Below are 22,865 nucleotides of genomic sequence, written 5' to 3' on the forward strand. Positions count from 1 at the left end.
TGCAGGAAACGGTTTACTATTCACCCTGCATGTCCCACAGGCATTAGTTCCCATTTGTAACAACTTAACCATAAGAGCTGGGGATGTGTAAAAGTTGTCAAACTAAACGTTGTGGCCCTGGTCTTTGGCTGCAGTAACGATTCAACACTTTGGTGGCCAAGTCAGTGACACGCCCATCATGACTACCTGTGTAAACGTTAAAGTCGAGAGTATACCCCGAGTCTGATGTTGCAATTACCCATCATTTAAAACCCCACTGAGTAGGCTTGCCCTTCATGTATTGTTTAAATCCTGACCGAGCTTTAGACTTGACCATACGTTCATCTATTGCGAGATTTTGGTTAAGATAACGCAACTTCCTAAGGCGATCCTGATTATCCTCTGTGGTAGGGTCTACAACATGTAGAGCTGCTAAAAGAGCCTTGCAGCAGTCACGCAACATAAATCCCCTCGCCCATGAGCCCTGAAGTGACTTGGTTCCCCAATGATGATGGGAATCAGGGAGAATTGAAAACCCCATGTAAATGAGCAACCCAAGAAATTTGTAAAATTCATTGGGGGTCACCTCCATCCAAGCTCCTTGATAGCTGGAATATGACGGACAGTTTAGGACGAGCTCCCACCCCTGATGGTTTGTAAAGCTGCATATCTCGGCAACTACAGCCTGAGTAAAAAACAGCATGAAAAAGTCAATTTCTCGCAACATCACATTGGAGGTTGACCACACGGCCTGATGCACGGTACCTAAGTCAATACCGAATGGACGGCTAGGCTTAAATGGGAGAGGTTTTTGTGCCTGTGAATCGATGTCAGAGTATGAGGGATAAGAAACGAGTACGAGTCAGGGAAACATATACACTTTCTAGCTGACTTGGGACCTGTGCGAGAATGACTAGCCATACCCAAAATAATAAAGAGTAACAGTGTTAGTGTTACTGTGAGTATCAGTCATATGAGAAATAGAAACAAACAATACGTATACATTCATATATACCCATTTGATGGTCTTGGCTGGGGATCAGGTTCCATCTCATCCTCCATCTCCTTGTGGTTCGGGTCTTCCTGCAGTAGTTCCTGGTCCAGCAGATCTTCCTCATGTGTGCTCATGCCCTCATGAGCCATGTCCTCCTCTGCTATGAACCTAAGCTCATCAGCAGTCAGCTGCCTCCTCCTCTTGAGGGTGCTGAGCAGGGAGCCATAGTCTCTATCCATCTCTACAACAGAAAAAAAAAGTACACAATTGGTAGCCAGCAGTGTGTTCTTCACAAATCCGTACACTGAATAATCACCAAAGGCTTGCAGACTAACCAGAATTTCCAACTGCAGACAGCCCTCTCACACTTTTCTTGTGAACAGGAAGCTACGCTCAATCTAAAATCATGTCTGTGTGATGGATGGGTAAGGCTATCTGCTAAATTATAGAAAGATACACTCATATAAACTTTGTTTATATTAAAACTATGTAATGCAAATGAATGGAAATTTTATATGCAATTAAATTACATAAATCTTACAAATTGGCTTAAATATTTCTGAGCGTATCTACCATTTTATTTTATTACAAGGGGAAATCAACAAGCTACATAACTTATGTAAGTAGCAGGCTAGTTTCCAGGCAGGTCTGAACAGCATCAAAAAATAAAATAAAAAAAATAAAAGGGTCTGAACAGCGTCTGCTCTCTGCCTCACATTACTACAGGCGGATTTTTCGCAAGCGACAAAATTGGCCAAAACAGTTATTGATATTTAGTTAAAAATGTACATAGTATTGTTAGCTAATGTTTATTTAGCAAGTTTCACAGAAATTTGCTTAAAAATAGAGGCTAGCTGCCTGTCCGATGAACGCCGACGGTCGTGTCATTTTCTTTCCAGAAATAACTAGCGTTACTCCTACAAATAAATGCTTCGTAACTAAAATGTTTTGACTTTCAAGAGACAATATTGACAACACATGTTAAATAACTTGTCTTACCTCAAAAGATCGCCTCAGTTTTCAATTTGAAGCAGTAAGTCCAACACTGGAGGTAATCTCCCGGGATATCCTCTCTGGCTCCGCTCAGGCAAATGAAGGATGACGCTGATGAAGATACATTTATTATTCCCGCCCAGTAACCCCTTAACCAATCATATGTGCTTTTAGCTTATATTGTCATGAGTATCTGGCAGTTTTCAGAAATAAAATCAGTGATTGGATGGTGAAGATATTGAGACAGGAACCATGGGAATAATTGTTCCCAAATTTGAACGCTCCGGCTGGAAAGGGTTAAACGGGTTAGCATCTGGACTTCCATGGACAAATGAACAAATTATTGACAGTTTTACTCCTGTTCTATCCTACTACTGTCCTAACTGTCCATGTTTGCCTTCAGATATAAATTTGACTTAAATCATTAGGCCTGCGTCCTGCTGAACTCGTTCAAATAAAATGTCCAAAGAAAAGCATGCAGTTACAGTCTTCAGTTACCTTTATCAGTTTTTTTGGTGCAAGGGATTTTGGCTAGTGAAAACGCTTAGTGGCTAGTGACTTTGGAATACCGCTAGCCACAGTGGCCAGTGAGCCAGAAAGTTAATGTCAAGCCCTGCATGGGAGTGGGCTCTTTCAACTTGGGGCAGTAAGTGGGACATTGTGGTGACAAGTTTTGCCACAGCAAGCACCACTCCCTTTTTTTTTTTTTTTTTTATCAGAAAATGTACCTATCTAGTTATTTTTCCTCTTCCGAACAAAACTTTGGCACTTAAATCGTCCTGCACCATTTGTCGTAAACCCGACCGGCTTATTGGTGACACCTGTGCTATGCTTTTATAAGTGATCGGGCGAAAACTTTCCATAGATATAACATTGATGTGAAATCAGTGAGATTATATCTCTAGATCAGAAAGTCAAAGAGATATGTGGATGGGCTCTTTTGACTCGGGCTAGCAAGCATGCCTTGCAACATGTTAGAACATGCTAGCAACCCCTAAAAACATGCTAGCAAATTGTTGCAACATGTTAGCAACATCTAGCAACATTCTAAATCATGCTAGCAACACTTAGCAACATGCTAGATTTGTCTAACTACTTAAACGGTGTCTTAAAAAGCTAGCATCATGCTAGCAATGCCTAGCTACATGCTAAAGCATGCTAAAACGTGCTAGCAATATGCATGCAATGCCTAGCTACACGTTAAAACATGCTAGCAACACTTAACAACATGTTTTAACATGTTTGCAACACCTATAAACATGCTAGCAACACTTAGCTACATGATAAGACATAGTGACAATGCATAGTTACATGCTTAGACATGCTAGTGTTATCTAGATACACGCTAACAATGCCTAGCTACATGCTAATACATGCTAGCAATGTATATCTACATGTATATCTGGCAGCATTTAGTTAGATGATAAAATATGTTAGCAATGCCTAACTACATTCTATCAATGCCTTGCAGCATGTTAGCAATGGCTAGTTTTATGTTAGCAACAATTAGCTACATGCAAGCATTGCTTGGCTTCATGCTAAAACATGTTAGCAATGTCTAGCTACGTGGTAAAACATGCTAGCAATGCCTTGCAACATGCTAGCAATGACTAGCTACATAATAGCTGTTGTAGGATGGCCAGAGACAAAGACAAGACCAATGATACCTGAGAGCTTTATTGAGTTTTACTGAGATGTATACAGCACAGCCGGGTCTATGTCGAAGACAACTTAGCAGAACACTGCTCGCTGTATAATGTGTCTATTGTCCCGTAACAGTCCCTCCTCTAATCCACCCGGCTGGCCTGGGTGGATTCAAATGTGATAAAAGTTCACTCTAATGTGCATTGTTCAGATTACAGTCTTCGATCATCCGTTGTACTTTACTTCTAATCTGTTGTATCATGGAAACCTGGTCAGAAAGATCTTTCAGCATTCTCAACTATCTCGGCCCACTACTGCGGAGAGGGTGGGTTGAGAGTAAGGGCAACTCGGGGAAACTGGGTTTGCTCGTGGTGACAAGTGGGTTGGGTGCGGGTGACGGAGATCTTGCCGGGGATGGTGAAGACCCGGCGTGAGGGCGACTCGTTTGCCCTCATCTTTGTACCGAAGGCGACTCATTCGCCCTCCTCTTTGTACTTCATTCTGGAGACCATCTGGGATTAGTAGTAGTAATATCAAAAATGAAAACTACAGTATATGTTACTATGGTTTTACTACTAATACCATAGTTAAACTATGGTTACTGTTGTAAAACCATGGTTAATTATATCTAATTCATGGTTACTACCACAAAAAAAAAAAAAACATTCATGGTTGCTACAATATTACTACAGTAAAACCATGGTTTCTGCCAAAAAAGGACTCAGACTAGCGCTCTTACTGAAAAGGCAATAACTTTTATTTATTTATTAGACTGTCTTCATTATACTGACCTACCTCAGGCTGCCTCGAGTGTTCTGCTGATGATGACGATGAACTCATCTCTGTTAGCCATGCCCATACGATAATTTTGCGCCAGAACTGCGAATGAAAACTCGGAGCGTAACTGAAAGCTTCGGAAGTGTGACTGAAAAATCTAGGAGCGCATAAATCCTGATCTGCAAATGCAAGCAGAAAATATTGTTAACAAAGAATGCTGTTTATTTCAAGAATAAGTAAAACATTTTTTTTTTGCCTTTGATCTTATATATATATATATAATATATATTTTTTTTTTTCAGTTTCATATTGTTTTTATTCATTATCAGTGTATATTTTTATTTGTTTCTTGAAAAGTTACGTTCAAAACAATTGGCACAATTGAAAACGCCAACGAGTGTTTGAAATAACTTCTCATTGCAATCTTATGTGGATATGAACGCCAAATGTTGTAATAGATTAAAAGGTGTTACAGGAAAGTGTTTAACATGTGTCTCCATTGCACAATTTTCAACCAGCAAGCCAGTGCTGTAGTGGCATTGTTGATGCACAACAACCTGTTTTAATCAAACTGCTTTTTGCAAGAAAGAGCTTTAAGGCATTCAGCTCTATTGAAATGTTAAGGTTATAGAGCCATTAGTGGTTGTTAATGCATTAATGCTGGGGCTGTGGAAGACCATTTTGGATGAGTACCATCTGCAGGTCCATATTTATCATGCAGCCTGTCTGAATATTTATATAACACTAAGTCTGATATATTAATCAGAAAATGTTTGACTGACTGATGTTTATTATTTGCTTCAGTCACGGGAAATAAATCGAGCCAACAAGGAGGAGGTGAAGGAGGCCAACAGATACTACTTCATTGAGTCATCAATTGCTCTCTTTGTCTCTTTCCTCGTCAATGTTTTTGTGGTGGCCGTCTTTGCAGAGGCATTTTATGGCAAGACAAATATGCAAGTGGTGAGCACTTTTTATTTTTACTTTTTGAATATTAAAGGAATATTCCACTCAAGAATGAAAATTCATTCATGTGTTTTTATAATCCCATATGACATTTAGTCCCCATGGGGACTGAGGATTTCATGCTTCAAAAAGGATGCAAAAGCACCACCACGAGGACTTAGAGCGCATTGGGAATTGGGCATTCCAAATTGGGAGAAAAAGGGGAAAAATCCCCCCCAAAAAAACAAAAAAATATTGGAGAGTTGTCTGCCCTGACCCAGACTCGAAGCTCATGCGGGTTGCCAGAATGAGGACACGCAACAGGAACTCAGCATCCAATTTAAAGGATTTCTGGGCTTTAAGCTGTCTACATTTTCCAAAGGCATCTCCAGTATTTATCCTTGTTTTACTACACCTCTGGTCATGGTAGTTTTTAGATGGATGGCAAGGCTTTTTAGGTCAGGTGGAATCTGTTATCTCTGATCCAGTTTGTTTGCTGGCTTCCATGGCTGCAGCATGCAGTGTTCTTTGCCTGCAAACTTGTTCAAATCTGGCAACCCAGTGGTGTCGAAATACTATTGGTGAGTGGGCACTGGGCAGGATCACACAGGCCAAAACATAAACAGAAATTCCGTCCCAGAATGGAAACTTCAAAGTAGAATATACTGGCTGTAGCATTGTTATCAGAGAAACCAGTATTTCAACTTAGCATGTTTGCTAATTCTCTAATGACATATTATGGTCATTTATGATTTAGTACAGTAAAAATATTACATATAGCACCTTTAAAGTGTTTTGGATCGTTCCGCTGATGAAACATTGGAGGGGGGAAAAAAACTCGAAAACATGAGTTGTGGAAATTTAGATGTGATCATGGAGCTTTATACAGCTTTATACAGCGGATCCCACTGAAGAAACTGTAAGTCTATCCCTCACAGCCTCATTTTCTATCAAGTAAAAAATCAAAGATTGCATTACTGTGAATAATGTCTATAGACCAGGGTTGTGCAAAATTAATAATTTCAGAATTAACTCCCTTTCAATTCATGAGTTGGAATTTGAGTTGAATTGGCCATACTCGACAGGAAGTTGAATATGAATTTGAATTGGAATGATAGGAAGTGAAATTTACTGAATTGCAATTCAAAGAAATTCAACAGTCAAACTACACAGTTTCATTAGTCCAAGACACATTTTGTGACACATATTACGTTATTATTTGTTTACCAATAATGCCTATGTATTCCTTAATAGGTAAAATAATTTTTTTTTAACTTATAGACATAAAATATCTCTCTCTAAATAATAATAATACATAAAATTTATGTTGTTATAGATGATTTTATTTGCTGTACAGCACCAGAAATGGTTTCAGATAATAACTTCATGAAATTAGATTCAAAATTTGAATATATTGATTGTTTTATATATTAACCAATACTGTATATTGAGTGATGAAGACAGTGGCTTAATATTTCCAACTTTAGGGCTCATATAGTGAGAAATAAAAATGTTCCTTTTCACACAAGAGTTCACTATATTACACAAACAAATAGTACTGTAAGTTAAATAACTCAAAATAATGTTTTTAGAAAACTTCATAAAATTAGATTCAAAATTGTAATCTTCCTGGATGATTCGAGCATTCCTGGAAAAAAGTGTTTTTGCACCATAGTCCATAAAATGAAAATTTATTAAATAGTGAAATAAATTAAATAAAAATTTCTATAGGTGGCATTTTAAACATTGTTGCGTTTTATTATATCAGTGATTATTAATACTGTAAAAAGTAATGTGTTTGTAAAATTTATAGAAATTAAGTTTGAATTATTTTTTTTAATTGAATTAATCTACTTAATTTTAAGTAAATTACCTTAAATTAAAATGTGACCTGCCATGACTTTTACATATTAGCTGTACATATTTACAGTAAATTAAGTAACTTTAAGATGAATTTAAGGTTAATAAAACCATGCAAATGGCCAAACAATGCAACCATATTATTCTTGCCCCTGTGCATGCTGGGAAGAAGATAAATGGTACTGAACCACACAGACATTTTGTGTAGGCCAATTTTAACTGTGTATCCAACATGCTTGGTGGTTTGACTAAGTGCTGTATGTTGTAATAGAAAAGCTGTATTAAGATGCATTACTTGCATTCCTCGAAGTTGCTTAAAGCCCAAAAAAGCTACAATAGTCAAGAAAATCTTTTAATGTTTTTTCTACATTGTTTACTTGATCTAAGATTTTAACAGTGTAGTGTTTCTGGAAGTACCCCATTTGTTATGCATATGATAATATGATAACATGTTTGATGTTATACTGAAAAATCTAATGTATTATAAAAAAAATAAATAAACTTAAAAACAGGCTTATGAAATTCTTTGGATTTCATTCCATTTTAATTCTACTTCCTTAAATTCAATTTCGAATTGCAATTCTAAATTTTTTTGCTACCTCAATTCGAATTCAATCCAAATTCATGAATTGAATTGGAATTGAACTGACATTCTTCATTCAAATCTGAATGGTGCACTACCCTGCTATAGACTACATCCTCCATCATTTTCTGACATTTACATGAACCATAAGCTATAGACTACATCCTCAATCATGTTCTGACATTTACATTAACCATAATCATAATCATACATGTACTGGATTCATTTCACATAAACACTGCTTTTTCTCCATGTCAAAATCATGCATAAACCAGAATCATTTCACATAAATACTGCTTTTTTTCATTTGCATTTTTTATGTCAATATTTGTTCAAATTTTCAGCCAAGATTTTGACTTTTTTTTTTTTCTCTCTCTTGTGGCAATTATTATTTGTATTTTATTTTTTTGCATTTTTATGGCATTTTTGGTGACCGAATTTTGAGTGCATCCCTAAATAAAAGTATTATAAAAGTGGTCCGACTAAACAGCACTATATTCCTAGTTTTCTAAAGTCATACAATAGCTTTGTGTGAGAAGACAAAAAAAAAATGGGAAAGAGTGACCTGTACAATTCTTTTAAAATTTCTCCTTTTGAGTTAAACAGGTTTGAAACAGTAGCATTTAAATTTTTGGGTGACCTAATCCTTTAATATTTGTATATTTAAATGTATTTTAAATTTGGATTGACATATTTATGTGTAAATATATAAATATAATTTATATAATTTAGCTAACTAATATATTCACCTTTTCCCTTCAGAGTCAGAAATGTAATGAAACGGGAAGCCCACACACTGAGCTTTTCCCAACCAACAATGAAACACTTGAAGTCGATATCTACAAAGGGGTAAGTCAGAAAATATTTTTTTTCTCTCTTCAAACTGAAACATATGAAGTCAGAATAGTCTCAAAATGAAAATATTTACAAAATACAATTCTCTAATGCATAACTTAATTTCACACAGCATAACTGACCTTCACAAAATATATCTGCATTTGCAAATCATCACCTGACATTTTTCTGACAGGTTTTGATTCACACACATTAAGTCGATTTTAAAGTATGTGGTCTTTAACCAATCAGATGTGACATTTTTGATTAGACTACATGCAACTCCATGACTCTAGTAGTACCATGTTGCGTCTTTTTAACATAATGTGTATTTTATGCAAAAGGAAGCATACCATGTTAAAATTTATTAATAATTATAGAGGAACAATATTAAGTGCAGTTGCTCTTATTTTATTGCTTATCTCTTCACTAAATTTTTTTTTATGTGGTGTTCATTTGAACATTAAATTAATAGATACAGTGTGAGTAAAAAGTTTGGATATACCTACTCATTCTGTTTTATGACTGTTTTCCACATTGTACAATAACAGTGAAGTCATCAAAACTATGAAATAACACAAATGGGAAGTATGTAGGGACAAAATGCTAAACAAATAACTTTAGGGGAGGTTAAAATTTCAATTTTGGTCCATTATTTAGAGTAAAACTACAGGTCAAAAAATAACATTAGAAAGTGGCAGCATCATTATTTTATTTTTTACACAGAGATATGTAGGGAAATAACAAAAATTAGTTGACTCCAGCACCCCTTGTTGCGTTATATGCCAATGGTGTGAGTCCCCAAAAAATTTAAAATTGTGTATATAATATTCTTTTTTTTTTCTTCACATTTTATGTTGCAGCATGCTAAAAATAAGTATTCTTTTTTTTTTTTCTCCACATCAATACCCCATAATGACAATGCAAAAACCAAATTTTTTATAACTTTGCAAATTTATTAAAAAGAAAAAACTGAAATATCACATGGACATAAGTATTCAGACTCTTTGCTATGACACTTGAAATTTAGCTGGATCCCATTTCCCTGGATCATCTTTTAGATATTTCTACACTTCGATTGATTGAACATGATTTAGAAAGGGACACACCAGTCTATATAAGGTCTCACAGCTGAAAATGCATATAAGAGCAAAAACCATGCCATGAGTTCAAAGGAACTGTCTGAAGAGCTCAGAGACAGGATTGTGCCGAGAAAAATTTCAACTGCATTGAAGGTTCCCAAGAGCAAAGTGACCTCCATAATTTTAAAATGGAAGAAGTTTGAAACAACCAGGACTCTTCCTAGAGCTGGCCGCCTGACCAAACTGAGCAGTCGGGGGAGAAGGGCCTTGGTAAGAGAGGTGACCAAGAACCCGATGGTCACTCTAGTTGAGCTCCAGAGATCATGTGTGGAGATGGGAGAAACTCTCCACCGATCTGGGCTTTATGGCAGAGTGGCCAGACGGAAGCCTCCTCTCACTGCAAGACTCATGCCCTCTTGGAATTTGCAAAAAAGCACCTAAAGGATTCTCAGACTGTGATGAAATGAAGATTTAACTGTTTGGCCTTAATTCCAAGCATCATGTCTGGAGGAAACCAGGCACCGCTCATCACATGCTCAATACCATCCCAACGGTGAAGCATGGTGGTGGTGGCATCATGCTGTGGGGGTGTTTTCAGTGGCAGGGACTGGGGGATTGGTAAGGGTTGAAGGAAAGCTGAACGCAGCAAAATACAGAGATATCCTTAATGAAAACCTGGTCCAGACTGGGACCCCAGACTGGGCTGAAGGTTCAACTACTAACAGGACAATGACCCTAAGCACACAGCCAAGACAACTCAAGAGTGGCTTAGGGACAACTCTGTGAATGTCTTTGAGTGGCCCAGCCAGAGCCTGGACTTGAACCTAATCGAACAACTCTGGAGAGACCTGAAAATGGCTGTCCACTGATGGTTCCCATCCAACCTGAAAGAGCTTGAGAGGATCTGCAGAGAAGAATGGCAGAAAATCCCCAAATCCAGGTGTGCAAACCTTGTCACATCATACCCAAAAAGACTTGAGGCTGTAATTGCTACCAAAGAATACTTACGTCAATGTGAAATTTTAATAAATTTGCAAAGTTATCAAAAATCTGTTTTTTGCTTTGTATTATGGGTTAAGGAGTGTAGTTTGATGTGAAAAATAATTATTTAAAGCATTTTAGCATAAGGCTGCAGCTAAACAAAATGTGAAAAATGAAGTGGTCTGAAGGAATGCACTGTGTGCACGCACGTGTGTGTGTGTGTGTGTGTGTATGTCTAATATATATATATATATATATATATATATATATATATATATATATATATATATATATATATATATATATATATATTTTTTTTTTTTTTTTTTTTTGGTTTTTTTGGAGTGCCTGTAACTCCAGAAGTAAGAAAGAGATCGCAATATCCTTTTAGATTCTGGTTCAGATCGAACTTTCCTTTGGCATATTCATATTTAAAGCCCTGTATAGTTAAATCCTAGATATGGGGCTCTCAGTGTGGCTCCATGCATAAATTGTTAAATGTTACACATTTCCAATGGTCAAAAAACACATGTGGGTTACATGGTTTGAAGCTAGTCTGTCTTGTCCAACAAAACAATGGTCTGAAGTACAAATGCTGTTGAAACTATACTGAAGGAGTTTTCCCTCTGTTTGGACTGAGAACAAAGAGACCATGTTTTTCTAACCTCACCATTTGGCCACGGTAGAGTAAAATTAACTTAGCTTTGTTGAAGTCTTATAGTATACTTATATCAACCGGTTCAGTTTCACTGAAAAGCAACAGTGAATTTATTTTGAAAAACGGAAAGGCGACCAGTTTCCCTTCTCCCTCTTTTTCATTCAACGTTGACTACTTTCTGCATTCTTCTCCATCTCTGGATCCGAAGAATAAAGCAGAGACGCGTCTTTTCGCTGACGAGCGTAAGACAAGGAACCATCCAGACCGTTTCTCCTGACTGCTCAATGCAACAGGAATTCCAACGGACAACCCTACTGAAATCACACAGGATTTCCCAAGTAAGGCTTGATATCTGGGCAGATTTAGTTTAGAAATTGTTTGTTTTTTCTTGTTTTTTCTTGTGAATCTAAATCGTATTTTTGATTCTAAATGCTGATGTTTTGAGTATATTTGTATGTTAAACTCTGCTCGCTGCTTTGAGTTGGGGGATTTGTTTTAGTTTCTTTTGGGGTTACGTTTGTTTTGTTGAGTGATTTGAACTAGTAATTCAGTCCCGCTGTTATGAGCGGTTACCCTTAACTAAACTGCATGCATTTTTCCTCTCTCTCTTGCTCTCATTCTATCTCTCACACTGATATTCATTGAGTGAGCGGCGCCTCGGTTTGTGTTCGACTCAGGCTGGTGAACCAAATTCTCCCGCCTGTTTCGTCAGTTCCTTTGTGTGTCCGCTCATTTCCACCCGCACATGGTATCAACTCCACTTTGGATTTAACCCTCCATTTTGAACCTGATCCTCCATTTTGATTCCTTTGTTACCACACCCGGACACACACACACACACACACACACACACACACACACACCAGCATATAGCTCCACTGTTTGTTTACGATTTCCTTGATTTATTTTTGGATTATATTCGGATAGTATTGGCTGTGTTCACTGGCTGACGAACCAAATTCTCCCGCCTGTTCCGTCAGTTCCTTTGTGTGTCCGCTCATTTCCTCCCGCACGTGGTATCAGCTCCATTTTGGATTTAACCCTCCATTTTGGATTTAACCCTCCATTTTGAACCTGATCCTCCATTTTGATTCCTTTGTTACCACACCTGAACACACACACACACACACACACTAGCATATAGCTCCACTGTTAGCTTAGGATATCCTTGATTTTATTTTTGGATTATATTCGGATAGTATTGGCTGTGTTCACTACTGCTTGATTATAATAAATCTTGTTATATTATAAGTACTCCTGTTTGTTTTTGTTTGAATATTGTGTTGAAGCCAACCTCTGCCACGTGAAGAACTCCCAAGTTACCTCAGAGTACTATTATTTTATTGGTGTTAGAAACTAACTGTAACTAGATTACTATTAGATTTGTATACCAATAATTTAACTAGTTTTCCCCCTTTTTGATTATTTTGATTAACAATTAAGATACTCAACCTACAGGGTAGATTTTGTTTTATGAGACTCAATCAGTAACTTGCTATCATTTTTCTCTTTTCAAAGAGTGGTGCCCCGAGAATAGTTTGAGTTAAATTCTGTTAAATTACTATTTAATTATTTAATTGTTATTTGATTATTCCATAATTAACAACAATTAATTATTGATTATTTCTGGAGAATAGAGTTTGAGTTAAATTCTATTTAATTACTAATTTAATTATTTAATTGTTATTTGATTATTCCATAATAACAATTAGTTATTGATTATTTCTGATAGTAAAACTGATTTAAACAACCAGTAGCACCTACATAATAATTGGTGCCCCGTGTGAGGCCGTGATAATTGTTGGCTTCCTAAAATATTCTTGCAAATAACTAAATATTTTAGAGTAGCCAAAGGTTTCCCCTTTTGGCTTCCTTTTTCTACAGGAAGTTCAAACTGCTAAGTCACAAGGCCGGTTGTGGTTGTGAATCATTGCAAGTGTTGTGATAGTGGTTGCTAGTTTGGTACTAATTCATTACTCGTTCTGTTTGTGTTTGACAGATTCAGTCACTAGATACTAACAAAGTAGTCTGACATGCTGATAGTCATACTGTGATTATTTCACCTAAATTAGCAGCTCAAGGAACAGTTAATAATACAAAGCAGTTGCTCGTGAGTGACAGGTAAGTGGTTCCCCCTGTGCGTTCTTTCCTCAGCATAACGACTGGTGTGTCAGTGTTTTCCACAGAGCAACAGGTGTCGTAAGTCGCCACCCTCAAAACTCAGCTAAGTTTCAGAATCGTGAACTCATAAAGAGTTCCTATAAGGGTTCACTGGACATCACCCTCTCACCTGTCAAGCCAGGGAGATATGAGTAGCCAGTCCCCATCAGCGTCCGGAGCTGAAGCTCCCAGGTCAGGTGAGGAAACCTCACTGTCCAACTGGGTCGCTGACCTCCTCCTTGTCTCTAGAGAAGAAAGGAGGAGCTTAACAGCTACACACCATCTCAATGTGATGCTGAAATGGCTGCCATGGTAGATAATGCACACCATCCTCAAGGTAAGGTAACCACTATCCAGGAGGTAGTTGGTAGGCTGTTTCTACTTTACCACCACAAGGCCCAGTTGCAAATAGCAACACTCAAGGGTGAGGTAAAGACACTTACAGCCCAGTGTAGTCGGCTTGATGCAAGCAATTGCGCTTTACATCGAGACCTCCAGACTACAAATACAATGCAGGAGGAGTGTGTAGAAAGACTCCAGTCGGCTGAAAAGGAAAGCCGAGAGGTCGCTGACGACCGAGTCCGGCAAGAAAGTCGAGACATATGGGCTAAAGCTCAAGAAGTGCTCCGCTACCCCATCTTTGACCAGAGTGGGGCAGAAGAATCAGAGGATGGCGCTACGGCGAAATACCCTACCCCTGGTTCAGGTAGTATTTCAAAACCGTTGATCCAACTCCCGGAGTTAGAGCGCATCCCTGTTCGGGATGTGAGTCCACCACGTTTCGGGGGCAAGGCCACATTTCGGCAATCTTCCCCTCAGGCGTCTTTTAGGCCCCGCCCCAGCAGGACACCTTCCTCTCCACAAGGAGGAAGTGGTCTCACCCAACGCCATGGCAATGGGGGCAGGCGCTGGTACTCATCCTCTGACGAGTCAGATGGATACAAGCAGGACCAAGACACAGGTCTACGCATGCACCAGCTTGACTCCTTTGCGAAGGACATAGAACGTTTCGACCCAGGAAGCCGAGATTCAAATGTCAACGATTACCTTAGGGAAATCGAACATTGTCTTGCCGACTTGCCTCATGGCTCGACGCATGAGAAGTTGAAACTCATCTGGAAAACAACTTTCAGAAGCGTCCATGCTTTCGTCGAGACTCAACCGCCGAGCATTCGTGACAGCTATCCGAGGCTTTGCAGGGTTCTGTGCGAAGAGTACTCGCCATATACTGATGAAACATCAGCCACCCTCAGTGCCATCTGCATCCAACAGAAGCAGTTGGAGCCTCCTAGGGAGTACTATAGGCATTTAAGAAATGCATACTTCCAAGGAAGTAATGAGCCAGTTCTGGAAGAAGAGCGAGGATTCAGGTCTCTCTTCCTCCATAACCTCCACCCCTGTGTGCGAACCCACGTTACACTGATGTGTAAACAGGGTAGACCGACCATGCAGGGAATTAGGAAGATGGCCCAAATGACTTGGGAAACAGTCGTGCGTCCGACTGATAAACCAGAAGACGATGTCAGAGTCCTAGACATCCAGTCTTCAGAGAGGACAGACTTAGGGCTTGAGGGCTATGAAATACCTCAGCCTAGAGTAAGCTGCGAAGCGGCAGCCCCAAAACGTTTGCCCAACTACCCACAGGGGGGTTGGAGAAACCAAGGGAATGACCACAAGGGTCCCTCCCAGGGTCAGAAAAAACTGAAAAAACTGAATCCCTCTCCAAAGAAAAAGAATGTCGGGTTTGTAAAAAGCCCCAGACAGTGGAATGGAAATAAAGGGAATCATTTGGAGCCTCCTGGAAAGAGTGATCTGAAGCGTTAGCTCAGCCTCATCCAGAAAAGCCTAGCAGACATGACAAAGCACATCGAAGGGTCAGACGATGGCCACAAAAAACCCGATGGTGACAGTCCGTCAGCGTGACTAGCCCATACACTTCCCTGTTCTTTCCCCAAAGTCTACTTTGTAGGCTGGGAGAAGAACACAGGGAAGACCCAGACGCACCCAGTGGCAGTCATGCCCAATACCCATGCTCCGCTTTTTACATTTTTGGGAGACCTTGTCCACAAGGGTAATGCCAGATGATATACACCTCAGTGTCGGTAGGAGGGTGTATAGACATCCATGCGTTACTGGACACTGGGTCTGAAATCAGCCTAATGTGCGAGGAGACTTTCGCAGAAGTCGCCAGGACAATGCTCTCTCATGGTAAACCACTGCAGACAGAGTCCTGTGATGTGAGCCTTGTCAGCTACACACAAAACAGAGCCCCTATCACAAAACGCGCTTGGCTTGATATCACCTTCCAGGAGACGACCCCAAATCATCCCATTTACATCTGTGCTTTCGACACAGAACAACTTCTTATCGGCCATGACCTGTTGGACCGACTGGCCCCGCTGATCGACTGCCTTCGCGGGCACGTGGGCCCAGGTCGCAACCCCAAATCCGGTCCGTCTAGCCCACAGCCATCACGCTTCAGACGACCGGGTCACTTATATCCAAGAGTCAGGAGAGACCACTTGTGACACTGTTCTTGAGTCAGTGCTTTGTCATTACCCAGACATCCAGTCTCATCTTGGCTCTGAGCCTCTTGAGTTATCTGTGACTCCACAGACACCGCAGCTTGGTTGACCCGTGAGCACCCACGAATCATTCCTTTGCTCACTAGAGAACTCAAACCCCGCTTTGTACAGCCCCTGCATAGCTGGAGGCGTGCATGCTAACGGTATCTTGGTACCTGATGTGTTTGGCGCACTCTGGTCTGAGAAGTCTGCTGTTAGTCAAGCTTTGTACGACAAGTTATGTCAGAACAGCTCCTCTCTGTCTTTTGTGTGCAAAAGTCACCGCCTTCTTTCTGCAGAGTCACCGCAGAGGCCCATCAAGGCTATTGGGATATGTGCTCTTTCCATTCAAATTGGAAAGAAGAGGTTCATACACTTCATGAGTGTGATTCTCCAACTTGATCCCTCACTCCTCGTGGGGGCCGATATCCTTGTTAGGTTAGGTGCTGTACTGGACACTGTCAACCAGGTCCTATGGTTTCAGGCAAGCATTGAAAACCATCCGGCAGTGGTTGATCCAGAACACATGTTGTCTGATCAGACCATCCCTCAGGCATGTCAGGCAGCGAGCGAGTTTGACCTGACTATCCCAGCTAGAACTGCAGGTGCCCCTGTCCGCCTCATGATCCTCAAGGGACAGATGATGCCTGTTCACAGGCATTCTTCCAACCCTTGCCCTACTTCTGGGAACTCAGCCTGACCGTCTGTGGTACACCTCTGCTTGAGCTCAACAACCGCTCAGCTTACTTGCTTGTCCAGAACTTAACGAACATACCAATTGTTGTGACGGCACGTAGACCATTAGGGTTGCTGATCGACAGCTCGTTTCATGACTTCGAGCTGACAGTGCCCGTGATTGGAGAGCTGCCTCCATCCTTGACGAGGGGGGAGAACCTCAAACCCCTCCTTCTCATCTTCCCGAACAAAATGATCACAGTTACTTGTCATGAGGGGCTACACAATAAAGAAGTCTGCAGTACTGCCTTGGGCACGGAAACGGACATGATTGTGTATGCCCTCACTGCTCACTCGGGTGACATGATTTCAGCTGGTGACGAAGCCGGTTCACCACCAGAGGAACCTTATCCGGGATTTGAGGATGAAATAGCACAACTCACCAAGGCAGACGCCTTAACGACAGAGGGTCAAAGACAAGAACTGCGGAAGCTTCCAACAGATCTTTTCAAGGGATTCCAACGACTGTGGAATCACCGAACTCCATACAGTTCGTATCCCAACTGACCCAAATGCACCACCCACATTCTTACGCCAGTACAGAATTCCTTTAGCTGCCTACGAGTCAATCCAAGAGATACTTGACACGTTGCTGAGGAAACGCATTATTCGGGAGTGTAACTCCACATACAACTCACCATTGTGGCCAGTGTTGAAGCCAAATGGAAAGTGGCGCTTGACAATTGACTATCGACAACTGAACAAACAGGTCCCTCTTTCACGATGGCCCATGATCCACCTGGATCAGGAGCTTGCGAAAGTGAAAAGAGCCTGTTTCTTTTCGACTGTCGATGTCCAAAACCCATTGGACACAATGACAGTCGACCCAGTAGATCAGTACAAGCTGGCTTTCTCTTTTGGCAATCGACAGTTCACTTGGAACCGATGCCCATTCGGATATTCAAACTCTCCAGCTGAGTTTAATATCTTCTTGCACAAAGCCATGAGTGATGCTGCTGCCCGCGGCAACCTGATCTATGTGGATGACATCCTTATGCGAAGTCAGACATTTGAAGAACATCTGACTGAAATACGATACGTGCTCAGCCAGCTTTCCAGCACAGGAGCCAAGCTGGCCCTCTCAAGGGTCAGTGGTGCCGCACCAAGGTTGAGTACGTGGGCTTATTGGTGGGTGCCAATGGCATTGAACCCCAAGCAGGGAGAGTTCAAGCCATCCAAAACATCAAAACCCCATCCGACATGTCAGGACTCAGGAGCTTCTTGGGCATCTGCAACTACTCCAGACAGTTCATCGAGGACTATGCGGAGATAGCCAGTCCCCTTACTGAGCTCCTCCGGAAAGACAAGGTCTTTGAATGGGAGACCCTCAAGAGCAGGCTTTCAGAGAACTGAAAGCAAAGCTCTGTTCAGCTCCTTGCCTTGCCTACCCAGACAAGGATAAGGAGTTTCATTTAGAGGCGAGCTTCTCCTCCCATTGCCTCAGCGCCGCCCTGGCACAGAGGTATGACAAACATAACCGAGTCGTTGCCTACGCAAGCCGACCTCTGAGCAGTGTAGAGCTGAAGTCCTCCGACTGTGAGAGAGCCCTCCTAGCCACAGTCTGGGCTGTGGAACACTTTTGCAGCTACATCGGGGGTCAGAAGATAATCATTGAAACTTGCCACCAGCCTGTCTCCTTCCTCAATAGCCAGTGGCTAAGAGAAGAACGAGTGTCCAATAGTCGTATCGCGTCATGGATGATGGCACTACAAGGCTACGACATCAAAGTCAGGTACGCTCAGAACCACAAGATGGCTTTGGGTCAGGGCCTGGCCGAGTGCCATCATTGTGATCATCCTCATTACCACTCCTTCTCTTCCCTCAAATCATCATTACTATGATGAAACTGTCTGTCAAGACCTCCCAAAGGTTTACGTGGATGGCTGCTCTTTTCACTTTGAGAGCCAGACCCGAGCTGGAGTGGGCATAGTCTGGGTCAATTACGTCGTTCATGCACCAGACAGTTACCAACTTGGTGCAAAGACTAGCCAGTACGCGGAAATTGCCGCAGCACTCGTGTTGCAACAAGCCACTAGGTCGGCTATTGTGCAGTTGGTAGTCTGCTCCGACTCTAACTATGCTCGTCACAGTTTCGTCTCACACTTCCCCACGTGGAAAGAAAATGGCATGAAGAATGCCAGAGATCAAACACTCTGAACTCTTCTTGGCGTGTGACCAACTCGTTACTGACCGAGGGATGACTGTGTATTGGAAGAAGGTCAAAGGTCATTCACAAACTCTTGGCTCAGACAAAGAGAGCAACGACGAAGCTGATCGTTTAGCTAAGCGAGGTGCAGTAGAGGGCCCACTGTGGGAATTCAAGGAGGAGTGGCTCCCTAAACCACTGTCTTGCTCGGTGAATGCTCTCACCCGCACCGCATCTGCTTGCAGACTGTGAACCTGGGTCGACAACTGGGCGACACAGACTTGAGTGCCATGCAGGAACGGGACCCGGTGATCCAGGCAATCCGGCAGCGGTTGAGGAAACCTCAAACACAACAGGTCCTACCATCCTCTTTACAGTACTCAAAAGAACTAAAAACTCTTTCAGGAACAATAACACCTGAAACTTGAGAATGGCCTGTTGGTCTATGTTCCCGATGGTCCAGGTCCACCCCGGTGGGTCGTTCCGACCGACCATAGGGGGGTGATGCTAATACATGCCCACGACGCTCCCATTAGAGGTCACAGGAGCTACAAAGCTACCTACTACACCCTCCAACAGGTTGCATACTGGCCATTTATGCTCAAAGACACTAATGCCTACGTAAAGGGATGTTTGATCTGTTGTCAGTTCCATCCTTCCCGGCCACTGAATCGAGCTCCACTGCAGGTCAAGGGAATCACGTTTCCTTGGTCCAATCTGCAGATGGATTGGATCGGACCAGTACCCAAGTCGGCACGAGGAAACAAATACCTCCTCACTGTCACCTGTGCATTTACAAAATGGGTGGAGTGTTTCCCAGCACCCAATGACACGGCTGAAACCACAGCACTCATGCTGATGAACCATGTGTTCAGCCATTGGGGGCTACCTCTCTCGATCGACTCAGACAGAGGCACTCATTTCACGGCGGCTGTGATGAAAACAGTGTGGGAAATGTTGGGTGTGGAAGCCAAATTCCACATTGCATACCACCCCCAGTCAGAAGGTCAGGTTGAGCGAACCAACCGTACCATTGTCAGCATGCTCAAGAAGTATGTCAACAGCAATGGCAAAGATTGGGACATGAAACTCCCTTTGGTACTGATGGCCATCAGGTCTACTCCACACCGCACCACGGGGGTCACACCCTTTGAAATGATGACTGGGAGGGAAATGACTCTCCCACTGCATCTGCTGTACCGTCCAGAAGACGTCAGTGTTGCAACCGCATATACTGCACATCAGTACGTGACCGAGTTACGCAAACACCTCCAAACTACGTTTGCTTGGGCCCAAACAAACCTGGAAACCAGTGTCAAATGACAAAAGGTCTATTACGATAGGAAAACGTCTGACCGCGAATATAAAGTAGGTGATAAAGTCTTCTACTTCAAATTCGCTAAACCGGTGGGAATCGCCAAAAAGTTCCTACCAAGCTGGTCAGGCCCCTTTGAGATTATAGGGAAGCTCTCTCCGGTAGTTTACCGAATCCGTATCTCGAAGCCAAACCAAACACCAATGTACAAATGGGTCCATTCAAATCAGATCAAACCCTTTGAACAGTCTCCACTCCAAAGGGGAGCGGACCCACAACAATAGTGTCTCTTGTAGTTGGGTGTAGCATGCTTTACTCATACATTAGCATGCACTAACCCTTAAGACTACTCCTGCGAACACAAGGTAACGAGACTCTTGTATGTTTCAGGATGAAATTCCTTTGGATCCTTGGCATCTTCCTCAGCCTACAGATCGCACAAGCCAATGAGGTGGTAGAAACCGGCCCACCAACCGGTATTGTCCTACAGGAGACCCCTGGGCTCTTAATCACCCATTGCCACCTCTACACCCAAAGAATATACGTTCGTTTAGATCCTTGGGATGTGTATCGCAAACACATCCAGTTACCTCCACAGATGACAGAGGGCAGGGTAAGCGGAACCCAAACCCAGGACACAGCTGAACATGCCAAATTGACAACTGTCCATATCCTAGAACAACTGCAGAAATTCCTAGTCACAGAGGAAGAACTCAGTGGGAATAAACGACCAAAGCGGTTCCTCGGTGGCCTGCTAGTAGCAGCATCGGCCATTGGTTCCCTATTCTCTATCGGCCTTTCGGCTGCCAACTCCGTCAGTCTCGGTACACTCCAAAGACAAATGGGTGAACTTAATGATGAAATGCCAGAAATCCAAGAGAAACTCCTGTTACAACAAGAACAGTTACAGGATCTGGGTAAAACCCTACAGGGTACCATACTCACTGTAAACATGCACTCAGCAATTCTAAATAACACTTTGCATGCTCTGGATGCCTTGTCAGAAGTTGTGAGATCAGACATAACATATGTGCGAATGGTTAGAGATCTAATGCATGACCTTGTAAGGGAAATTAGCACGTCAGTTAACAGCCTGAGTGGGGGAAAGATCCCATCCTACCGAGTTCCCCTAAACATGGTTGAACAAATCCTTAGATCGGCCACTACCACCATTGTGCAAACTTCTCAGATACATCTGGCATACAGCCTTGGCAGTGCAATACCCATCCATGTAAATCCTCAGAACCTAGAGATAGGATTTATGCTTAACTTCCCCATTATAGAGAAACAGAACATTTACCGACTGAAATCCATATTGAACATTGGGTTTTGGAAGAATAATGTACATGTACATATCAAAACACCACCGGTGCTTGCCTACCACGATGATGACCCCTCTCTCTACCTTATTCCCAATCTGAGCATGTGTACGAACACCAAGGACATACATTGGGTTTGCCCCAGCAACCCCTTTATCAGAGATATAACCAACCACCTGTGCGGTCTGAGGGCTGACACCCCAGAGCAAAAATGCCAGGCTAGTATGTCTGTTAAAGACGAAGGGACAGAATCTAGGGTAGAAAGAGCTGGTAGTTGATGGCTTGTCAGTACCCCTGCCACCGAGATCCTAATGTCATACGACCATCATGACACAAACACTAAATTATCAATCCCAAACCAAACGGTGTTCTTGAAGGTCCCACAAGGGGCCACGGTACATATAGCCGACATTGTCCTCCACCATCTCAGTCCAGAGAGACACGATTCAGAGATTGAGATGATGGACTCATTCAGAGGCCACAACCTCACTATTGACAACACCCTTCAACAACAGCTTCTAGCTGAAGGGACCAAATTAGTAAAGTTCAGTCTCAAATCGACTGGGCTCACGACAACATTTTTCAATCGTATAGGAAAATTATCGGCTTATCAAGAACACCCCATCAGTTTGACTGCCCTTGGGCTCCTCCTTAGTGGTTGGATCATCACGGCAGGTATCGCATACGCTATGCACAGACACATCCAAACACTACACACTAGACTGGATGCAATGACACTCATTCCACAGCGTTTCAAGCTCCTGTCTACCCCTCTACCACAAACTGCTCTAACTCTGCCCAGGAACAGTTATACTAACTGTAACAATCTTTCCCATTTTCCTTTTCATAATCATAGAAAACTCAGGGATAACAAAGGGTTGTTGCAATGTTTGATGTGTTTTACCAATGTGAAGTGCTGTTTTGATAGAAATTATGTTAGCTAGCCTAGTTAGAATTCATCTGCCTAGATGTTACCTACTATGACTGCCCAGGTATCAAAGGCTTTTATGAACTGCTAATGTTTCCAGGAACTAAGCTCATGCAAACCCAGGACACATGGACTGGACAACTTTCGGGTTGCTCTCAAGGACTGAACTGTTCAACTTTTGGGTTGCTCTCAAGGACTGTGGCAGGAACCCCAACCTTAAGACCAAAGGGGGGAGGTGTAGGGCCTTGGCCCACTTAAAATGGCAGCAGAGACCGCATGGCCCTTTGTTCTATGATCAAAAGGAGAGACATTGAACTCAGTTTCCCAGGATCCTTCACAAATTCACAACTGGGATGCGAAGTCCCGCC

At 42.0% G+C, this 22,865-nt stretch overlaps 1 protein-coding gene across 4 annotated transcripts in view; it reads left to right on the plus strand.

Moving 5' to 3' along the window:
• Nucleotides 1-22,865, plus strand: part of slc11a2 (solute carrier family 11 member 2) — a 212,569-nt gene that overhangs the window by 138,119 nt on the left and 51,585 nt on the right. For all 4 annotated transcript variants that reach the window (XM_051672313.1, XM_051672310.1, XM_051672311.1 and 1 more), the window contains 2 exons: nucleotides 5,192-5,350; nucleotides 8,538-8,624. In XM_051672313.1, the coding sequence (XP_051528273.1) occupies nucleotides 5,192-5,350; nucleotides 8,538-8,624 (246 nt within the window). The remainder of the gene's footprint in view (nucleotides 1-5,191; nucleotides 5,351-8,537; nucleotides 8,625-22,865) is intronic.

Source organism: Myxocyprinus asiaticus, chromosome 35, assembly GCF_019703515.2.
Source record: "Myxocyprinus asiaticus isolate MX2 ecotype Aquarium Trade chromosome 35, UBuf_Myxa_2, whole genome shotgun sequence".
NCBI lineage: Eukaryota > Metazoa > Chordata > Actinopteri > Cypriniformes > Catostomidae > Myxocyprinus > Myxocyprinus asiaticus.